Source organism: Diceros bicornis, chromosome 3, assembly GCF_020826845.1.
Source record: "Diceros bicornis minor isolate mBicDic1 chromosome 3, mDicBic1.mat.cur, whole genome shotgun sequence".
Classification (NCBI taxonomy): Eukaryota; Metazoa; Chordata; class Mammalia; order Perissodactyla; family Rhinocerotidae; genus Diceros; species Diceros bicornis.
The window spans coordinates 79,018,820-79,038,713 of record NC_080742.1 but is presented as its reverse complement, the minus strand read 5'-3'; the positions used below and the strand labels follow the sequence as shown (position 1 = coordinate 79,038,713).

Below are 19,894 nucleotides of genomic sequence, written 5' to 3'. Positions count from 1 at the left end.
AACACTTTGAATGTGGCATTCTGCTGCCCTTTTGCTTCCGTTGTTTCCGGTAAAAAGTCAGCCATTAGTCACGTTCATGCTCCCCTGTACAATGTGATGAGTAGTTTTTATCTTGCTGCTGTCAAGATTTTCTCTTTGTCTTATGCTTTTAGCAGTTTGAGTATGGTGTGTCTATGTGTGGATCTTCTTATATTTATCCCACTTGGGATTTGTTGAGCTTCTCAAGTGCCTAGCTTGTTTTTCATCAAGTTTGGGAATTTTTTGGCCATTATTTCTTCCAGTATACCTTTTGCCCCTTTTTCCCCCTCTTTTCCTTCTGAGACTCCTATTATGCAAATGCTGGTACACTTGGTCATATTCTACAGGTCTCCAAGGCTCTGTTATTTTTTCTTCATTCTTGTTTTCTTTATTTTCCTAAGGTGGATTATCTCAGTTTACCTATCTTCAAGTTCACTGCTTCTTTCTACTGCCAGTGCAAATTCGATGTTGAATCGCAGATTTGAATTTTTCATTTCAGTTGTTGCACTTTCCAAATACAGAATTTCTGTTTGGTTCCTTAACAGCAGCAACAACAACAAAAACTCATTTCCATCTCTTTATTGATATTCTTTCTTTGGTGAGGCGTGATTATCAGGCCTTTAATTCTTTAATTCCCTTTAATTCATTAGACATGGTTTCCTTTACTTCTTTGAGCATACTTATATTAGTTGACTTAAAGTCTTTGCCTAGTAAATCCAACATCTGGGCTTCCTCAGGAATAATTCCTATTGACTACTTTTTTTTCTATGTGTGGGCCATACTTCACTATTTCTTGGGATGTGGCATAGCTTTTTGTCAAAAACCAGATATTTTAAATAATATATGGGGTAACTCTGGTAATCAGATTTGCCCCTTCCTCATCCTCAGAGTTTGTTATTGTTGCTGTTTGTTGTTGTTTGTTTAGTGACTTTCTTAGGCTGTTCTGCAGTCTTTGTTCTTTTTCATGTGCAGGCACTGAACTCTCTGCTTGGTTAGCTGAGTTGTCAGCTAGTGATTTGATTGATTTTCTTAAATGCTTTAAATGAACATGTCTCCCACTCATTTTCCAGTGGGCAGTTTGGTGTTGGGCATGTCTTCCATGCTCTGGGGTTTACAACTCTGCCTTTGCCTTCACTTCCCACTGGAGCAGAACCTGAAAGTCAAGCATAGAGAGATTAGGGCTCTGTCAGGTCTTTCCTGGGCATTTGCACAGCTTTCTACATGTACAAAGCCTTCTAGATCCCCAGAAATATGTCAGAAATTGTCAAAGCCCCTTGCGGACATCTCATTCCTCAGATTTTCCTTTTAAGTTTTTGGCCAGCCTCTTGTTTGCCCCAACTGGAATTGCTGCATCTGGCAACTGCAGTGTTAAACAATTGCCACTGATTTTTTGGGACAAAATCCCTGAGAATAGGGCTTTCCTCACTGAGTGAACTCTGAGTCAGATGAAATAAAGACTAGCTCCATGAATGGGCTTTTCTAGGGAGCACCAGTTAGGTCAAAAAGTGACAGTTCTCTGGGGGCAGGGATTTTGAGGGAGCTCCAAACCCATCTTCCTCGTCCCATGGCTGTTAGGCTGCTGGCTTTCACAGTTACTGTGATTCTGAGGCTGCTGGTTTCCAAGGCTACCATGAAACTGGGAAGAGGGGATGGAAATAGAGCAAGTTAAAACATCAGAAAGCTTACTGTTCTTACAAAGATTCAGGTGTTTTTCTTGAATAAATGTTCCCTTCCAAGGATTGTTGTAAGCCTTTGGCTAATTTCTAGAGTGCTGAAAAACTGGATTTGACAGTGTTTTGCCAGTGCAGTCTCATTGCTTTTATGGAGGAGTGGATTTTCAGAGGTCTTTCATCCATAATTCCTCAAGTGCTTCTCAATCTGTCTGTGCTTTTAACCACCGTGCATATTGCCTGTGTTTTTCTTGATATCTAAATGATGGCTTATGTATATTTATTGGCAGCCATGAAAGTCCACTCTTTGATTTCATTGAGAGCTGCTTGCGAAATAAACATGAAATGGTTATTTATGAAGCTGCTTCAGCTATCATCCATCTTCCTAACTGTACTGCAAGAGAGTTGGCACCTGCTGTTTCAGGTTAGTTGTATATTTGATAGCTGGCTCTTGTTTATGTTCTTATATTTTTAAATTTCACAGGTCTGCAGGATAGGTATTAAGAATGATTTTTGAACCTTAGCTCTGTAAATATAGTCTTTACATTCTGATATGTAGATGATTTATTTTAGTTGTTCTTTACTTCTTTTTCTGAAGTTACCATTTCCCCATGTAAACATTAAAAAAATTTCACTTAAAAGACAAGTAACTTTAACGTCTGAAGTTCTCCTTAATGTTTAAAAAGCCCATTTGCTCTTATTACTATAAATATTTTTACCATTTAAATTCAACTATAAATGGATGTATTAATTCTTTTAGAAAAAAGAACAAACTTTGTTTCTTATATTTAAAGTTTTTAAAACTCAAAAAAAGTGCGTTTTCTTTTTTTGATGATACATTTTTCATGTGAATTTTTGATGCTGGGATCTAATTTCCTTATGCATATTTTGAATATGATTCTTTATGTACTGTATTTTCACATATATGCTATATAATGAAAAAGGCTGTATTCACAGCTTTTTTTTTCTTTTCTAGTCCTTCAACTTTTCTGTAGCTCTCCTAAGCCAGCTTTGCGATACGCAGCTGTGAGGACCTTGAACAAGGTAGGTGTCCCTTTGCTAACTCTTGACTTATATCAGTGTCTGATTGAGAAACATTAAATGTGAAGCATTTGGCTTTCTCTCCAGGGTGAGTAGACGTGATTTATGGGCTTCACTTCTACAGCACCTCACTTGTATTTGTGGACTTAGGTCTGGTCATTTTACTATTATTCAACTGAAGATTATAACTCATTTCTGACTTCTAAGGGCTTTATAGTCAAGAGCCACACTGTCCAGTATGATGTCCATTAACCATAAGTGGCTGTTTCCATTTAAATTAATTAAATTAAAAAAAATAACAATTCAGTTCTCAGTCACTCTAGTCACACTTCATGTGCTCAATAGCTACATGTGGTTAGTGTCTGTCATGCTGGACAGTGCGGATATAGAACATTTCTATCACAGCAGAAAGTTCTTTTGGACAGTGCTGGTCTACAGCAGCAATGTCTAATAGAAACCCAATGTGAGTCACATATATAATTTTAAATTTTGTAGTAACCACATTAAAAACATTTTTAAGGTGAAATTAATTTTAGTAATATATTTTATTTACCCTAATATATATATATAATGTCATATCCACATGTGATCAGCATAAAATTATTAAAGATATATTTTGCCTTCTATTTTTTCATACAAAGTCTTTCACATCCAGTGTATATTTTATATTTACAACATATCTCATTTGGACAAGCCACAATTTCAAATGCTTAGTAGTCACATGTGGCTTTTGGCTATCATATTGGACAGCACAGTGTCTAGAGGATACAATATAGAAACCAGAATAAATTAAATAACCATAAAAATTTTAAATAAAAGTGTAATGTAGTAGAAGACTTGTCATAAGTCAGTACATAATCGATTATAAGTTAATTCTATGAACAACTGGAGGAGAGAGAAGTTTAGAGCAGCTGTGGAGGAAGCCTTTATAGAACAACAATTTGAATTATATTTTGAAGAGTTGATATAGGTCCACATTCCTTCATCTGTAATCTTGAGGCCAAATGTATTCAGAATTCAGGTTTTGTGAATTTTAGAAAGGTAATATGGTGCTATCTTTTATATTATATGTTAACCCCAGTGGGTCTGAAGCAGCACCCCACTTCTAGACATCAATATTTCTGTACTATGCATATGACCATCCTTGCTAAGTGGGATAAATTAAGATTTAAATAGTTTTACACTAGTTTGGTCATGTTTTGCTGTTAAATGAATTTTGATGCCAATACTTTGCTGAATTTTCAGATTTTTTACATTGTTGGTAAGGGATTCTATACCAATATTGGGATAGGTAGAGAAGTGAACAATGCTGACAAAAGCAAAGAAGCAGGAGAATGACAGACATATTTTAGAGATGATGAGCAACCCAGTTTAGCTGGAGTTTGCTTGCTTAAATACAGAAGTGTTTTCTAAGTGATAAGATATTAACAGTCTTTGTTGAGTAGTGTTTACCGTGCTAGGTCCTATTCTCAGAGATCCTAACATCTAGTAGAGTAGGTATCCATGTACACATGTACTATAAGGAAAAATGGGCCAACTGTAATATAAGACAGACTATGTTATTGTTATAAAGGTTACAGAAACCTAGGAGGAGAAAGTGCTCTGCTATACTATGACTATGGCAGTTAATCATTTATCAAATGATATATCATACCTTATTAATTAGAAATATTCTTCTTGAAACAATTACTTTTAACCTATATTGTTCCATTTAGATTTTAAAAAGCCACTTACCTTAATTAAAATTGATTTTCCTATTCCTTTGTTTTTTAAAGTTCTGGGCTTTCTCAATAGCAATTTGCTTAATTTTTTTTCTTGCCCTTCCACAAGGTGGCGATGAAGCACCCCTCTGCTGTTACTGCCTGCAATCTGGACTTAGAGAACTTGATCACAGACTCAAACAGAAGCATTGCTACCCTGGCCATTACCACGCTCCTCAAAACAGGAAGTGAGAGCAGTGTGGACAGGCTCATGAAGCAGATATCTTCTTTTGTATCTGAAATCTCAGATGAGTTCAAGGTAAGAGTTTAAATATGACCATGTTTTCTCCCAGTCTCTGGCTTGCCTATTTCATTTCTTAACAGTGTCTTTTGATGAGCAGAAGTTTTTAATTTTTATGAAGTCTAATTGATCCATTTTTTTCTTTCACAGTTATTGCTTTCTATGTCCTAAGAAACCTTTGTCTACTTCCAAGTCATAAAGATATTTTCTTATGTTTAGTTCTAAATGTTTTCTGGTTTTAGCTTTTACATTTTGGTCTATGATCCAACTTGAATTAATATTTGTGTATTGTGTGTGATAAGTTCAGGGTTTTTTTCCATACTGATATCCAGTTATTCCAAAGTGATTTGTTGAAAAGCCTTCCCTTTCCCCATTGGAGTGCTTTGACATCTTTGTCTGAAAAGCAGATAACCATATAATTTTAGGTATATTTCTTGCTTCTTATCATATTCCATTGATTGGTTTGTCAAACCTTTGCTTCTAGTACCACACTGTATTGATTAATGTAGCTTTATGGTACCCCTTAAATGTCAAGTAGTGTAGTCTTCCAACTTTGTCCTTTTTTAATATTCTAGTTCCTTTGCATTTCCATATAAAATTTAGCACCAGCTTGTCAATTTCTATAAGACAAAGCTCACTAGGATTATGATTGGGATTATGTTGAATCTATAAATCAATTTGGTGAGAACTGACATCTTAGCTAAGTATTAATTCTTCCAGTTCATGAATATGGTATAACTCTTCCTTTATTTAGGTCTTCTTCAATTTCTTTGAGCAGCGTTTTGTAGCATTTACTCTAGAGGTCTTACATGTCTTTTGCTAGAGTTATGTCTAAATATTTTATGCTTTTTGATTCTATTTTATTAAAATTTCTATTTCATTATTTGTTGATAGTATATGAAAAACTTTTTTTTCACTTTCTCATAACTTGGTATCCTGTGACTTTGCAGAGTACTCTTATTAGTTCTAGTAGTTGTTATATACATTCCTAAAGATTCTCTATATAAATAATCATGTCATCTGTGAACAGAGACAGTTTTACCTCTTCATTTCCAATCCAAATGCCTTTCCTTTCTTTTTCTTGCCTTATTAAAATGACTAGGACTTTAAGTACAATGTTGAATAGAACTAGTGAGAATGTGTTAGAGATAATCAAAAGAACAATAAATTTTAGTTAGAAGAATTAAAGTAGAAAGATTTTATTTTTTTTCATTCTTAGTTAATTATCAGTCAAGACATATACCTGACCGACCCTATTTACTCTCTACTTAGTTTATATCTAGACTTGTAAAAAACAAACTTAGCCCATATATACAAGCAGACATTTTGAGTCTTTGGGGAACCTTGGGAGGTTATGAAGGTCATTTTGTAGTATAGTTTATTGAACAAATCTCCTATACTTGGGCATTTAGAGAGTTTGTGGTATTTTGCAATTATAAATAACGCTGCAGTGGATAACCTTGTGCATATGTTTTTTTGAAATGTTTCAGGTGTATGCTCAGAGTAAATTCCTAGAAGTCCATATGCTAGGTTGAAGGGTAAATGAATATGTAGTTTTGTAGAGAATGCTAAATTCTACTGGCAATGTATAAGAGTGCCAGTTTCCCTATAGCCTCACCAATAGAGTGTATTTTATTTTGAAGTTTTGCCAATCTGATGGGTGATAAAGAGTATCTCTATGTAGTTTTAATTTGCATTTCTCTTATTATAACAGAAGTTAAACATCTTTTCATATTTTTAAGGATCATTTACTATCTTTTTAAATGTTGTCTGGTCATGTCTTTTTCCCATTTTCTATAGGATTTTTGGCCTTTCATTTCCTCAATTATTTAAAGTTTTTTGTATATTAGGGATATTAGTTCTTTATCTGTGAAATATGTAATGATATTTTCTTGCAGTTTATCATTTGTCTTTTGACTTTTTTATGTCGTCTTTTGTCATGGAAAAGCTTTTTATGTAGTCAAATTTGTCAATCTTTTCTTTTATTGCATTTGATTTTTGCATAATAGTTAGAAAGCCTTTCCCATCAGATCATAGAATCTGAATGGGCGAGTAAGAATTCACTTAAGTTTTCTTCTAATGCATGTATAGTTTCAGGTTTTAGATCTCTGAGCCATTGGATTTTGTTATTATATATGGTATGAGAAACAGATCCAATCTTATCCTTTTCCAGTGATGATCCAGTTGCCCCCCAAAATTTTATTTAAAAGACCATCTTTGCCCCAGTGATTTGAGATATCATCTTTATCATATACTAAAGTTCCATGTGTACTTGGGTCTGTTTCTGGGCTTTCTGTTCTATTCCCCTGTTCTCTTTATCTAATCGTACATCAGTACCACACACTATTTTAAACACAGAAGCTTTGTTGAATATATTAGTATCTGTTAGTCCCCTCATAGCTCTTTATTTTCATTGTTTCCCTAGCTATTCTTACATATTTATTTTTCCTTATGAACTTTAGTATTAACTTGTCTAGCTTCATAAAAAATCTCATTGGCATTTTTATTGGGATCATGTTAAGTTTTATTGGGATCACGTTAAGTTTACAGGGGAGAACAGATACCTTGATGTTGAAACATCCTAACTAAGAACAAGGGATGTCTTTTAATTTGTTCAAGTCTACTTTTGTGCCCTTCAAGAATATTTTCTAGTCATTTTAGTTTTGAATGTTTTTTTAATGCTTTTCCTAAGTATTTTATCTTTTTTGTTGTTGCTATTATAAATATTTTTATCCATTATATCTTCTAACTAGTTATTATTCATGTATATGAATAGTATTGTTTTTGCATGTTAATTTTTTATCCTGCTACCTTCCTGAATTATTTTATTGAGTTAGTTTTATCATTGATTCTCTAGGGTTTCCTAGTATACTATCATGTCATGTATAAATAGTTTTGCCTTTTATTTTCCAATTCTTATTCCTCTAATTATTTTCTCTTGTCTAGTTGGATTGGTTAATATCTCCAGAGTAATTTTAAATAATAGTCGAGATAATGACATCCTTATATTGTTTCTGACCTTAATGAGAATGACTCTTGGGGTTCCCTAAGTAATATGTTCACATTAGGATTGAGGTATTTGTGTGTGTATAGTGGAAGTATCTGTCCATTCCTATTTCATTTTTTTAAGAATTTTTATTGTGAATGAGTGTTGGATTTTATCAAAAGCTTTTCAGCATCTATGGATATAATCATATGATTTTTCTCCATAGACTCATTAATGTGATGAATTATATTATCAATTTTCTAATGTTGAACCATTCTTGCATTCTTGGTATAAATCCCATTTCGTCATGGTGTATTATTTTCTTATGGTGGTGTTGGAGTCTGTTAGCTAATATATCACTTAGAATTTTTGCATCAATATTCATAAATGATTTCTGTCTGTGATTTTTCTTTTTGCATGTCTGCCATCTTTATTAGGTTTAGGTATCATTGCTTCATAAAAAGACTGGATGTTTTCCTTCATTTTCTATGCTCTGAAACGATGTATATAGATTTGGGACTCTCTGATTGTTGGGAGACAATTCTCAATTCTCCATGAGTTTCTTGTATTTCTGCACATCTTGCAAGTTAGGCACTAACTGCCCTTTGTTTTCTACCATCCCAGCTTTGTTCCCTTTGTGTAGTGCAAGGTATTTTCCAGCCTTAGAAGATACTGCTCTCTCTAAGAACAGGTTTCCATACAGCCCTGGAAGATATAGCTAGTACTCCCCCTAGAGCAAAAAGCACACATGCACACTGGCATGCTTATTACCTACTGTAAAATACTCAAGTTCCATACTTCAGGGTTTCTCTCCTGTAATGCAACCTACTATGGGTGCAAGTATTTTCTGGCCCTTTTTGCATTGCCCTGTGGGAATTGGGGCTCAGGAAACTGGCCCCAAAATGCTGATATTCTAGCTACTGCTATTGCTGTGAGTAATTAACTGTCTTTCATCTCTGACCCAGGAGTCTTGTGTTTTCTACTAGCATCCATGAAATTGGGGCAGGTTAACTCATTAGCTTGCAAGTAGGGTAAAACCCCACACCATTCTCACTTCTTGACACTGGTCTTTAAAGTTGTGGTAAAATTCTCCTAGAAACCATTTGTGGTTTCTTGTTCCTTGGTACAAGAGAAAGTTCCTTGGTAACTTTCTCTCTTTCTTCTACGGAAATTAGTCTGTTTAAGCTTTTTATCTTTACTGTTCACTTTAAAATTTTTATGTGCAATTTATTTGCTTGGAGCAAAGGGATGGGGTCTCTTGAGTGAACTTTATTTTTATATTGCTTTTTATTTTCCTTTGAGGTCTCCTTGCTTATCTTTCATGAAGAACCATTATTGTCATTTTAGATAACTACAGCACCCTCTTAGCTTGCAGTAAATAAGAGGGAAAGTATGCTTAGTAGCTCAAGTCATAAATATTTCTGTATTTGTTTTTCTCCAGGTGGTGGTTGTACAGGCAATTAGTGCTCTCTGTCAGAAATACCCTCGAAAGCACAGCGTCATGATGACTTTCCTCTCTAACATGCTCCGAGATGATGTAGGTGGATTATTTTTTAATCATAGGAAGTTGCTATCTTAAATTCTTATGATTCCCATTAAATACCATAATGTTTACAGCAGCCTTCTTTATCATCTCAGCATGGCTCTCAAATAGTATGCTTAATTCTGATTGCTGTCTCATCATTACTAAACATGCTGTTGCTTTGGCTTTCCCACTTGGAGAAAAAGACTTTCCCTAGGAAATAAAATTTGAATATTGTAAGCATGAGCCTTGGAGTATAAATATTTCTCCAAAATGTGTCCTCAGAATGAATGGCGGTTTTCTCTTTTGCCAGGGAGGCTTTGAATACAAGCGGGCCATCGTGGACTGCATAATCAGCATTGTGGAAGAGAACCCGGAGAGTAAAGAAGCAGGGCTCGCCCACCTTTGTGAATTCATTGAGGACTGTGAGCACACTGTCCTGGCTACTAAGATTCTACACTTGTTGGGCAAAGAGGGCCCCAGAACGCCTGTCCCCTCCAAGTATATCCGCTTTATTTTTAATAGGGTCGTACTGGAGAATGAGGCCGTCAGAGCTGGTGAGTCACTGGAACACTGATAATGATGTAACTGCTGATCTTTTGAAATGCTTAACTCAAGGGGGTGGTAATGAAATTGGAAAATGAAGGTGCCGAGTCTATTTGATGGTGGGATCTTGGAGCATACTTAGGCCCCAGATATGCTGCGTTTTCTCTGTACTCCACTTTCCATCCTGATTTCTGCCTTATATTAGAGACAACCCTTGACTTTCAGTATGATAGGAATACTGTTCTATTTTTTCAGAGTTATAGTCTTAAGTATGAATGTATGTAGAATTTGTGTGTGTCTATATATTTTTAAAGTGACTTTTTAAACAGGTCTTAGGAATTTTTCTGCTTCCCCCTCTCTAATCTTTCCTTCCCCTTAGCATAGGAACAGATCCAAGTCACTCTGGTTAAAAATATAAACCCTCCTTTGATCTGTTGTCTCTCACAAGCTACTAACTCTATACTTCCCTGTCAGATAAATTTGAAGTGGCCATTACTAGCCACCTCCATGAATGTGTTTTCCATTTTCTCTTCAACTCATTATAATCTAGCTCTCTCCCTTAAAAACTCTTCTGAAGCTATTTTTTTAAAAATTACTTATAAGCTAGTCGGAAAATCAAGGTAGACACTTTAATGTTCTTCTTTGTTCACCTCTCAGTCAATTTGATATACTGTTGACTAAACACTTCATGAGTCTCTCTTCCCTTGGTTTCCACAATAGCCTGCATCTTTCCATCACTCCTCAGTCTTATTTACAGAGCCTCTCTTCCATCCCTTAAAATACTAGTTTTCCTTAGGGGTTTGTCTTCTCAACATACACATTCTTCCTGGTGATCATTTCAGAGCTCTACTGATAAACTGTGACATTGCTGTCATGTCTCTGTCCTGAAGTTGTATGTCCAACTATCTAAGGCACTTCAAATTCAACTTGAAATTCAGACTAACACAAACTGAAATTCTCACCTTTGTCATCCACTCAGTTGCAAAGACAGAAACATTCCACTGCTTTAAAACCCCCATCTAGTCTTTGGCAAAGTTCTATCAATTCCGTCTCCTTAATATTTCTTCATTCTCTTTTTTCTCTGTTTACGTGGATGCTGCTTTAGGCTCTCATCCATTTCAGAGGCTCAACTAGTCTGATTGCTTGTAGTCTCACACAAGCAGTCTGTTCTCCATACTCTGCTACAAAAATGGCCTTTGCATACAAAATCTGCTTACAAATTTGGTGTTGCATACTCTGCTACAAATACACAAATTTATCCTGTATTTAATATGTTAATAATAACTTTGAGGTTAAACCATAACCTATTTTTGTTTATCTCTTGTCTCTCACTTGTCTCCTCCTGCCCTCCCACACAGGTCCTATGCTGCAGCCTGACTCAACTGTGTCCAGTTCCAGGATTATACCACGCTTTCTCCTCTGGACTCAAGGCCTTTGTACTTGTTATTCTTTCTGCCTCTAATACTCTTCCTGCCTTCTCCCTCTGGCTGACTCTACTTGTTCTTCAAATTTTAGCTCAAGTAATAAGTGTCAACTCCTTGTCTGTCTTCTCCACCAATTCTCATTTAAGTCCCTTTCTCAGTACTCACATAGCATCCTGGATATAGTTCTACCATGGACTTACTATGCTATGTTGGTTATCTCTTTACTTAGCTGTCTTTTTCACTAGAGTACAACTCCTTGAGGTCAGGGACTACTATGTCTGTTATCTTTCTAGCCCCAGCACCTAGCACAATTCCTGACAGAAGTTAGGTGAGCAATAAATCTTTGTTAAAGGAATGAATCTTACTAATAGAATTTCTTTTTATGCTTGGAGCTGCTTGTTTGAGATTAGAGCTTGTGTCAGTGTGGTTGTGGTTGGAGTGGAGGATAGCTCATATAAGAAATATATATGATTCTTTTTCCTCAATGCATGGAGGATTTTCCTATTCAGAGCTCTCTTGGGCCTGCAGATTTCTATTTATGTTTAAATAGATCAAAGGAATAAGATCAAGAAACACACAATAAGACAATAAGAGAGTTTATTCCCACTAAACGTGGGGAAGCTTCTCTAATTTTTTTTTGGATGATTATTGCTTAACTCTGAGAAACCAATATTTATATTGTTTCATTTTATGCTTCATTATAGCTGCTGTGAGTGCTTTGGCTAAATTTGGGGCTCAGAATGAGAATCTTCTCCCAAGCATCCTTGTACTCTTACAAAGGTAAGTAAAATAATTTTTTTTTAATAAGAATGCCCAATGGCGAAATAGAGAACTCCTTATTGTACCATATCAAATGCATTGCAGAGCCTAAGAGTGGAGCTGATGGAGTAAGTCAGGGGCAAATGGCATTTTTGTTATCTTTCTAGTAATTTTGCACATGCTAAGTACATGTAAAATTTGACTTTGAATTTCTCTTGTATGATTTTGAGAAAGTGACTTAAATATATATGCCTCAATTCGTATAATAGGGGCCAACTTCAAAGTGATTCACTATGTAGAGTTGAAAATACCAGCTTTTCATGGTTTCCATGACTCCCTATTTGATGAGGAAAAGACTTGCTTTAGCAAACACTCTGTGAATACATCTTGTAATTGAAGTGTAAAAATTACAAGCCAAAGGCTGGCTGATTTAAATAAAACAAATTGCCATTTGAGTAGTAACAATGCCTGGATTCTGAATGCTTTTTAGTATCTTTGGAAAGTATGATATTCCCATTTCTTAATTATAAAGAAGTCTAAGTCTTTACCAGGGTCATGTGGTTGCAGATCCAAGAATAGACTCCAAACTGCTGTCTCATGTTACTGTGTTTTTCCTAATTATTTTAATGTCTGCTTATGTAGTGCTTTTGATTCATAATGACAGTATTTCTTTACCAATTCAGAACAGTACCCAAGATTTGTGGAGATTTTAGGATCCACCATTGGCTATTGTTGAGCTCTTTTATAAGGGTAGTATCACATGGCCTGAATTGTGTCCTTTAGGTATGGTGGTAAAGCTACTGGAAATCTTTAGGGTACTGTGACATGCCTATTCTTTATCCCTGGACAGGTGTATGATGGATACTGATGATGAGGTACGGGACAGAGCTACCTTCTACCTGAATGTGCTGCAGCAGAGGCAGATGGCACTGAATGCTACATATATCTTCAATGGTCAGTGAGAGCCAAGAATGGAGACAGATACACTTTTGTTCCCCAAATGGTGTCTTGGAAGCATATTTCATGATGATTTGCATATGAGCTGACTTCACTAGGCAAAATGCTTGGTTTTTGTCTTCCATTGCATTTCCATTTCTAGGGAAACCTAAGGTATGTAAGGGCCCAAAGAATATTGCTTGTTCCTGGTTCTCCTTGAGCTCCCTCCTGGATAGGTTTACCTTTTTTCTCTTTTCTTATGCTATCATTGTGCCCACATAGCTAAGTTGCTTTCTTTTCTGGAAGGTACTTATATTTTGTTGAAAATTTTTATGCTCTGCTCCCATGCTTCCTTGGATGAAATTTTAAGGCGGTGTTATATAATAGCCTTTATTTTTAATTATTTAGGTTATAGTCTGGTTATATTTTTCTCTTCCTTCAGAAAGCTTAGCTAAATGTTACAGATCTGGGCCTATCTGGATCCTAGGATTGGCAAGAAGTTATAATGCTGAGATTTCTCTGTTTCATAGGTCTAACAGTCTCTGTACCAGGGATGGAAAAAGCCTTACACCAGTACACGTTGGAGCCTTCAGAAAAACCCTTTGACATGAAATCTATTCCTCTTGCTATGGCTCCTGTCTTTGAACAGAAAGCAGGTAGAGAGAATACTTAACTCTGTTAGTTTTTCTATATATAAGTAGTTTTACACCAGTAAAATATGCTGTTAGCATATTTTCTCTAATACTTCTTTTGTTTGTTTAATTGTCACTCCTTCTAAATCTTATAGAGCTAAGATTCACTCTGAGCTAATACCTGTTTCCAGTCTTCCTGTTTTGTTTTTTTTTTTTTTTTTGCGTGAGGGCGATTCTCCCTGAGCTAACGTGTTTGCCAGTCTTCCTCTATTTTATACATGGGTCACTGCCACAACATGGCTTGACAAGTGGTGCAGGTCTGCGCCTGGGATCCGCACCTGTGAAGCCAGGTCACTGACGCGGAGTGCGCTGGACTCAACCACTACGCCGTGGGGCCGGCCCCTGGATATTTTTGTAATTAGAGTTTTTAAAAAAATGTTCTAGTTTTCACATAAAAACAAGAATATGAAATGTGACCCAGATTTAAAGCCTTTTTTTTTAATACCAAGCATTACAGCATTTGAAGTTAGTTGTCACTGTGTGTCTCAGAGCAGTAATTGTTCTGTCTCCTCCCATTTTTATTTTCTGAAGTTGGTAATTTCTTAATTTTTCTATATTGGAGGTTTGTCTTGAAAGAATGTATGGGACAAGATCATAAAAAATATTCCCAAAGAATATATAACTTTAAGCGCCCCCCCCCCAAAAAAAAGGAACAAAGTGTTTAGTGGTTAGATCTGAGAATGAAAGATCTTATGGTTAATTGGCAACATTTTCAGTTTTTCTATTGGTACTACACAAGTAATTTTTCCTATTTGAATCATAAGATTGGTTTTATAAATTGTTCCTCCTTTTAAGAGTAGTATTTTTTTATGTATATATCCTGGTCCATTTAAAGCAAATTCTTTATTTTTTAGGGCTTACTTTATTAGTTCACAAAATGTGTTCACTAAATACATTGTAATTTGAGTGTCCCTCCAAAAAAGGTGACAGAGAATCTATTGGTATGATTTAGCAATAGCTCCTTATCTGTCTGCTACAAGTTTCTGCCTTCATCTCTTTCTGTCTGCATTTTTAGCTTGATAATAGGAGGGAAGCTCACTTGATTGCTCATATCTGTCTTTGTAGAAATCACACTTGTGGCTACTAAGCCAGAGAAGTTGGCTCCTTCCAGGCAAGACATTTTCCAAGGTATGATGAGTTGATGTGTAGAAGTAATAGTCTTGCACCCTAGGCATTGTGTAAATATAATGAAATCCTCTACTTTTATTCAATTTGATTAATTCTCAGTACAGGAAACCTTTGTATGGCTGACTGTTTATTGTTGTGGGTTCCAGTTGCTGGGTACCTGGAGTCCAAGGGACTTTCCAATTGCTAACTTACTAACTGGGAATGTTGTTCTTACTCTGTATCTTGGTTAATAGGGAACTCTAATTCCACCAAATTAGGAATTTAGTTTCTTTTTTTGTTTGCTTTTAGTAATTCTCTTATTTAAAAGATCATTTCACTAAAGCTTGGGGACATATTAGTTGAGTATTCAACTATTATTAGTAAAGCTATGGAAACTTAAAATATTTTAGGCATCCAGAGTAATGTCTTTCCCTGTCTTCTTATCCATCTTTCTTTCTTCTTCTTTTTTTTTTCTTGATAGAACAATTGGCTGCCGTTCCTGAGTTTATGAATTTAGGACCCTTGTTCAAGTCTTCTGAGCCTGTTCAACTTACAGAAGCAGAGACAGAATATTTTGTTCGTTGTATCAAGCACATGTTTACCCATCACATTGTGTTCCAGGTGAGATAAGTGCCATAACTGGCTCCTCTAGGGGCTTAGTATGCTTGGAGACAAGTATTAATTCCCCTTGATCTGTGATTCTAGTTCCTTTTATAGAGAAGTCACTTGGCAGCATTTCTGGTTTTCTTTCCTAGCTCTGTAACTATAGAGATGCTTTCATATATGATGGGTAGTTTTTGATGGTTATAGTTTAAAAGGACATAAAACCAAAATGTCTGAAGAAGTTGGACAACAAAGTATAACCCATCAAAAAATCATCATCATTTAAAATCAGAGTAAATTGAGTTGTTCCAAGAACTTGGATTTCACTTTGATTCTCAAACAGTGATCAGACTTCTACCATCTTGTTTGGTTGAACTTAGTCTCAGGAAAGAAAACACTGATGAATAATATGAACAAAAAGACCTCAAGAATAAGGCTGTTCCTGTTGCCTAAAGAAAAATGTTAGGAGAAGACCTGCAGTGCTGTTGAGAGGAGGAAGGAATAGTGGGTTCCAGAACTGATTTGTGGGTTATGGGTGGGAAGGAACAACTTGCTTGAAAACAGTTCTTATCTTTCATAACTTTTCTATTTCCTAACTTTTCAGTTTGACTGTACCAATACTCTCAATGACCAGCTACTGGAGAAAGTGACAGTGCAGGTGGAACCATCAGATTCCTTTGAAGTGCTGTGTTGTATCCCAGCCCCCAGCCTCACTTATAATCAGCCAGGAATATGTTACACTCTGGTTCGTTTGCCTGATGATGACTCTACAGCAGGTACTAACCCACGGAAGGAAAGAAATACTTTTATGATTAAGAATGCATTACCACTTGAGCTCTTAAATGTCTGGATAAATGTTGAGGGTTCAAGAATATGGTTTTTTTCCAGAATTAAATGTAATGATAGTGATGGTATATTTATATTGGTAAAATTAATTACTGCTGTAGAAATATTAATTTTATAGTTAAGTCTGAGGTAAAATTTGCTGGACATTTAATCTTAAAAAAGAAACTGAAGTATACAGTGGTAGCTCATAAAGGAACTCTGTTGGAACAGTGTAACCACTAGTAAGGGTTCATATACCTGATGTCTCCTGTGAAGGATTATGGCCTACTTCTCCCTGATGTTTCTTTCCAGGGCATCCTAAGGACTTTTAATTTAGTAGATCTATGGCATTTTAATATCGTTTTTGTGGGTCTTATAGACGCAAGGCTGCATCTGAGGGTATGTCTCAGCCTAATGAATGGCTTAGCCAACATTTGTGTATCCACATCTGAGAAAGATGATGTAATTCTCTGCTTGACCCATATGCAGTCTTTGAGGGGGTCGGGGGAGGCCCTTGAAGGGCCAACTGCTGGTGCCAATAGCATTTACAGATTTGGGGATTTGAGATCTTCTGACCTATCTCTTGTGAATGTCAAGTATTTGTTGTACTTGATTTCTTTTCCCCATTTTCTTCTCTTTCCATATTCACTGCAGAGTATTCACAACTGTTACCCAGTTTTCACAGAAATAAGCACACACATTTATGTTTTGAACAATTTTTATTACCAGTACAGGAAAAAACAATTTTTACTACTAGTACAGGAAAAAACAGAAGTTAACAAAATTAACAAATATTGGGGAAGTTACAGAGTTACAAGAAATCGTGAAAGTACTAGTAAATAGTTATCCCTGGTCATCATTCAGTTACATTTGGGGCTTAACCTGCCTTCTCTTAGTCCCTCTCACAACTCCCTCTTTAGATGTCGGTTCCGGGAGCCCTTGCCCAGTCTTATCTGTGTTGGATGGTAGACTGGGCTACTCACTCTAGCACGAGGTAGATTCAAGTTGGCACCGTTGCTGGGTCTGAATCCCAGGTTGTTCCCTCTGGCCCTGGATGGACCTGCACTTCTCTTCTGCAGCCACCCTGGATTAGTAACCCCCTGGGTAGGAAGGCACTTTCCTATCTGGTTTCCAGTATTTTTCCTTCAAGCACTAGGCCATCAGACTTTAACCTTTAATTACCTCCTTTATCCCTTTCTGAGGTTTCTCTAGTTCCATTCCCTTTTAGCTTCACTTTGTCTCCTGATCTGCTTCTCTTTGGTTAGATTTGTGTAAAGTATGTCCACTAGCCAGTAATTAAGGTGGCTGTACTCTTAAGTAAAGCTAGTTTTATTTACCCTTGTTCCAGACCAGTATCTCGGCCCAGTCTTAATGTAGCCCTGTGGTTTCTGCCATCATCCTGGGATATTCTGCACTTCATCAGTTTTTTCTCGTAGCCACCTTTCCTTGTTTCAAAATTCCTCCTCCTACTGTACTTCTCACTAAGTTTCTGTTTTTTAAGGGATGCCATTACTTTACCACTTAATTTTAGAGGGAAGCGAAATGCTGAACCAATTGAAGAACCAAGCTCATCCCAGTTGAGAATACTAGCTCCTCCCATTTCCCCAGGTTCACTTGGATAACTGATAACTCAGGTGCCTCACACCCCAGGGAGTGGTCTTAACAGAATATAATAAATACAATTTTACAACATCAAAATACATAAAACAACAATATTGAAATTACAGAAATTACATACAGTACAGGAGAAAACAACAACAGAAAACATTTCTACCAAGAGAGGAAGTATAGGGGAGGGTTTCTCACCCCTCTTTACTAGGGGTTAATTTCTTTTTAAAACATAGATATTACAAATTAGCCCAGAGGTTTCAACTTTTGGTCTGCTGGCTATGGACTCGTGCTTGATGGTTTGTTAGTATTTTGTTTATGAAAATTTGTCATTTAGAGAATTTTCTTTCTTTTCTGTTAAACTCAAAGGGTTTGCTGATTGGTGCTGAAAGTCAATTATAAACACTTGTCATTGCATCTTGGAGAAAAGAAATGGAATTTTGTCTCAACACTTGGACTTCTAAAACGTTGTTAAGTGGTTGATTTTTATTTGACTCATCATCTACCTGCTTAAAAACAAACTTTCTATTCTTTTGTCTTTGTCAGAAATTCTAAAATTTTTAATCCATGGCCAATCCAAAGTCTTTGCTGTGCAGTGAATGGAAGTGAAATACCAGGGCATAGATGGTAATAAAGGAGTCTTTTACCCATTCCTTCTCTCTTGCATTTTCCCATCACAAATATTTCGAATTTTGCCAATCACCTGAAGATCTATACATCACCTCTACTTGTCTCATCTCAGACAATATATTTTCCTTATAGAAAGAAAAAGAAATTATATAGATTGTGATTTCCTTTAACTTGAAAATTGTATAGCATAATAGAAAGGAATATAGGTTTTGGAGATAGATAAATTGGGGTTTGAATTCTGACTCTGCTACATACTGACTGTATAATCTTGGACAAGTTATTTGATCTCTGTAAGCCTTTTAGGATTGTTGTAAGGATAAGATGAAATTAAATAAGTAAAGTAATTGGCATAAATAGAAGCTATTGTTTTGGAACTATCCACTTTCTCCCTTTATCCCCTTTAAAATCAAGTCTTCCATAGTTCCAAAGACACATACCCTCCAGTCTCCTCCAGAAAGTTGTTCCATCAATTATTCTTATCTTTTGCTTTATCTTTTTTTTTTTTTTATTTTTTTAAAATTTTTTCTATGAGAAAGATCAGCCCTGAGCTGCCATCTGATGCCAGTCCTCCTCTTTTTGCTGAGGAAGATTGGCCCTGGGCTAACATCTCTGCCCGTCTTCTTCTACTTTATATGGGACGCCGCCACAGCATGGCTTGACAAGCGGTGCGTCCGTGTGCACCTGGGATCTGAACTTGCGAACCCTGGGCCGCCAAAGCGGAACGTGCACACTTAACTGCTATGCCACCAGGCCGGCCCCTCTTTGCTGTATCTTTAAACTTTCCCACTCCCCCTTACTTTATAAGTGTACAAAAAATCTACCCCATCTGAAAAAATTTCCTTTAACCCATCATCAAGATATTACCATAACTCCTTCCCTCAAATCATCGGCAATTTGTGGTAAGAGTAATCAACATCGTAAGTCTCAACTCCATTAGTCCTAGTTATTATCTTCTGTCCTCCAGCAGTACTCAAAATTCTTAGAAAAGCCTTCAAGGCAGCATTCTTAGCATCCTTTCTTATTCAGCACCTTTCTTTCCTCTGAATATTTACCACACCAGTAACACCATATATTATATATGCAACATTCTACAAATTTCCACCCACTTTGGCATAATGCCCCTACCTATTTAACTTTTTGTTCCATTACCTATTCAGAACCATTCTAATCCCTATATTGCTTTTATTATTGGACTATTGAGCCTTATTGCATCATATTTTTCTTCTTAAACCGTTTCAACAAATTTAAATAACTCATTTAAAAAGTCTTCCATAGAATATGTCCATACCAAGATCAGTTTTAACAGTACATGTATATGCGTTTCTTCTCTGTATTTTTCATTAGGGATGCTGCCTTCCATATGACAATTCATATACATGTCAGTTCTTGACTTTCTGAATACACTTCCTTAAACCTCCATCTTAACTTGAGCTACCACAGGATTCTGATGGACTCTGAACTCTTCTCCATTCCATTATTTTTTGTTCAATATTAACTATTAAGTCCTGACATTCTGTATTAAATCT

General features: G+C 36.1%; 1 protein-coding gene across 1 annotated transcript in view; it reads left to right on the top strand.

Moving 5' to 3' along the window:
* Positions 1–19,894, top strand: part of COPG2 (COPI coat complex subunit gamma 2) — a 150,715-nt gene that overhangs the window by 54,304 nt on the left and 76,517 nt on the right. Inside the window, exons 10-20 of the mRNA XM_058530084.1 lie at positions 1,979–2,112; positions 2,665–2,732; positions 4,560–4,748; positions 9,158–9,253; positions 9,552–9,795; positions 11,913–11,988; positions 12,818–12,921; positions 13,434–13,559; positions 14,661–14,723; positions 15,184–15,323; positions 15,910–16,081. Coding sequence (XP_058386067.1) covers positions 1,979–2,112; positions 2,665–2,732; positions 4,560–4,748; positions 9,158–9,253; positions 9,552–9,795; positions 11,913–11,988; positions 12,818–12,921; positions 13,434–13,559; positions 14,661–14,723; positions 15,184–15,323; positions 15,910–16,081 — 1,412 coding nt within the window. The remainder of the gene's footprint in view (positions 1–1,978; positions 2,113–2,664; positions 2,733–4,559; positions 4,749–9,157; positions 9,254–9,551; positions 9,796–11,912; positions 11,989–12,817; positions 12,922–13,433; positions 13,560–14,660; positions 14,724–15,183; positions 15,324–15,909; positions 16,082–19,894) is intronic.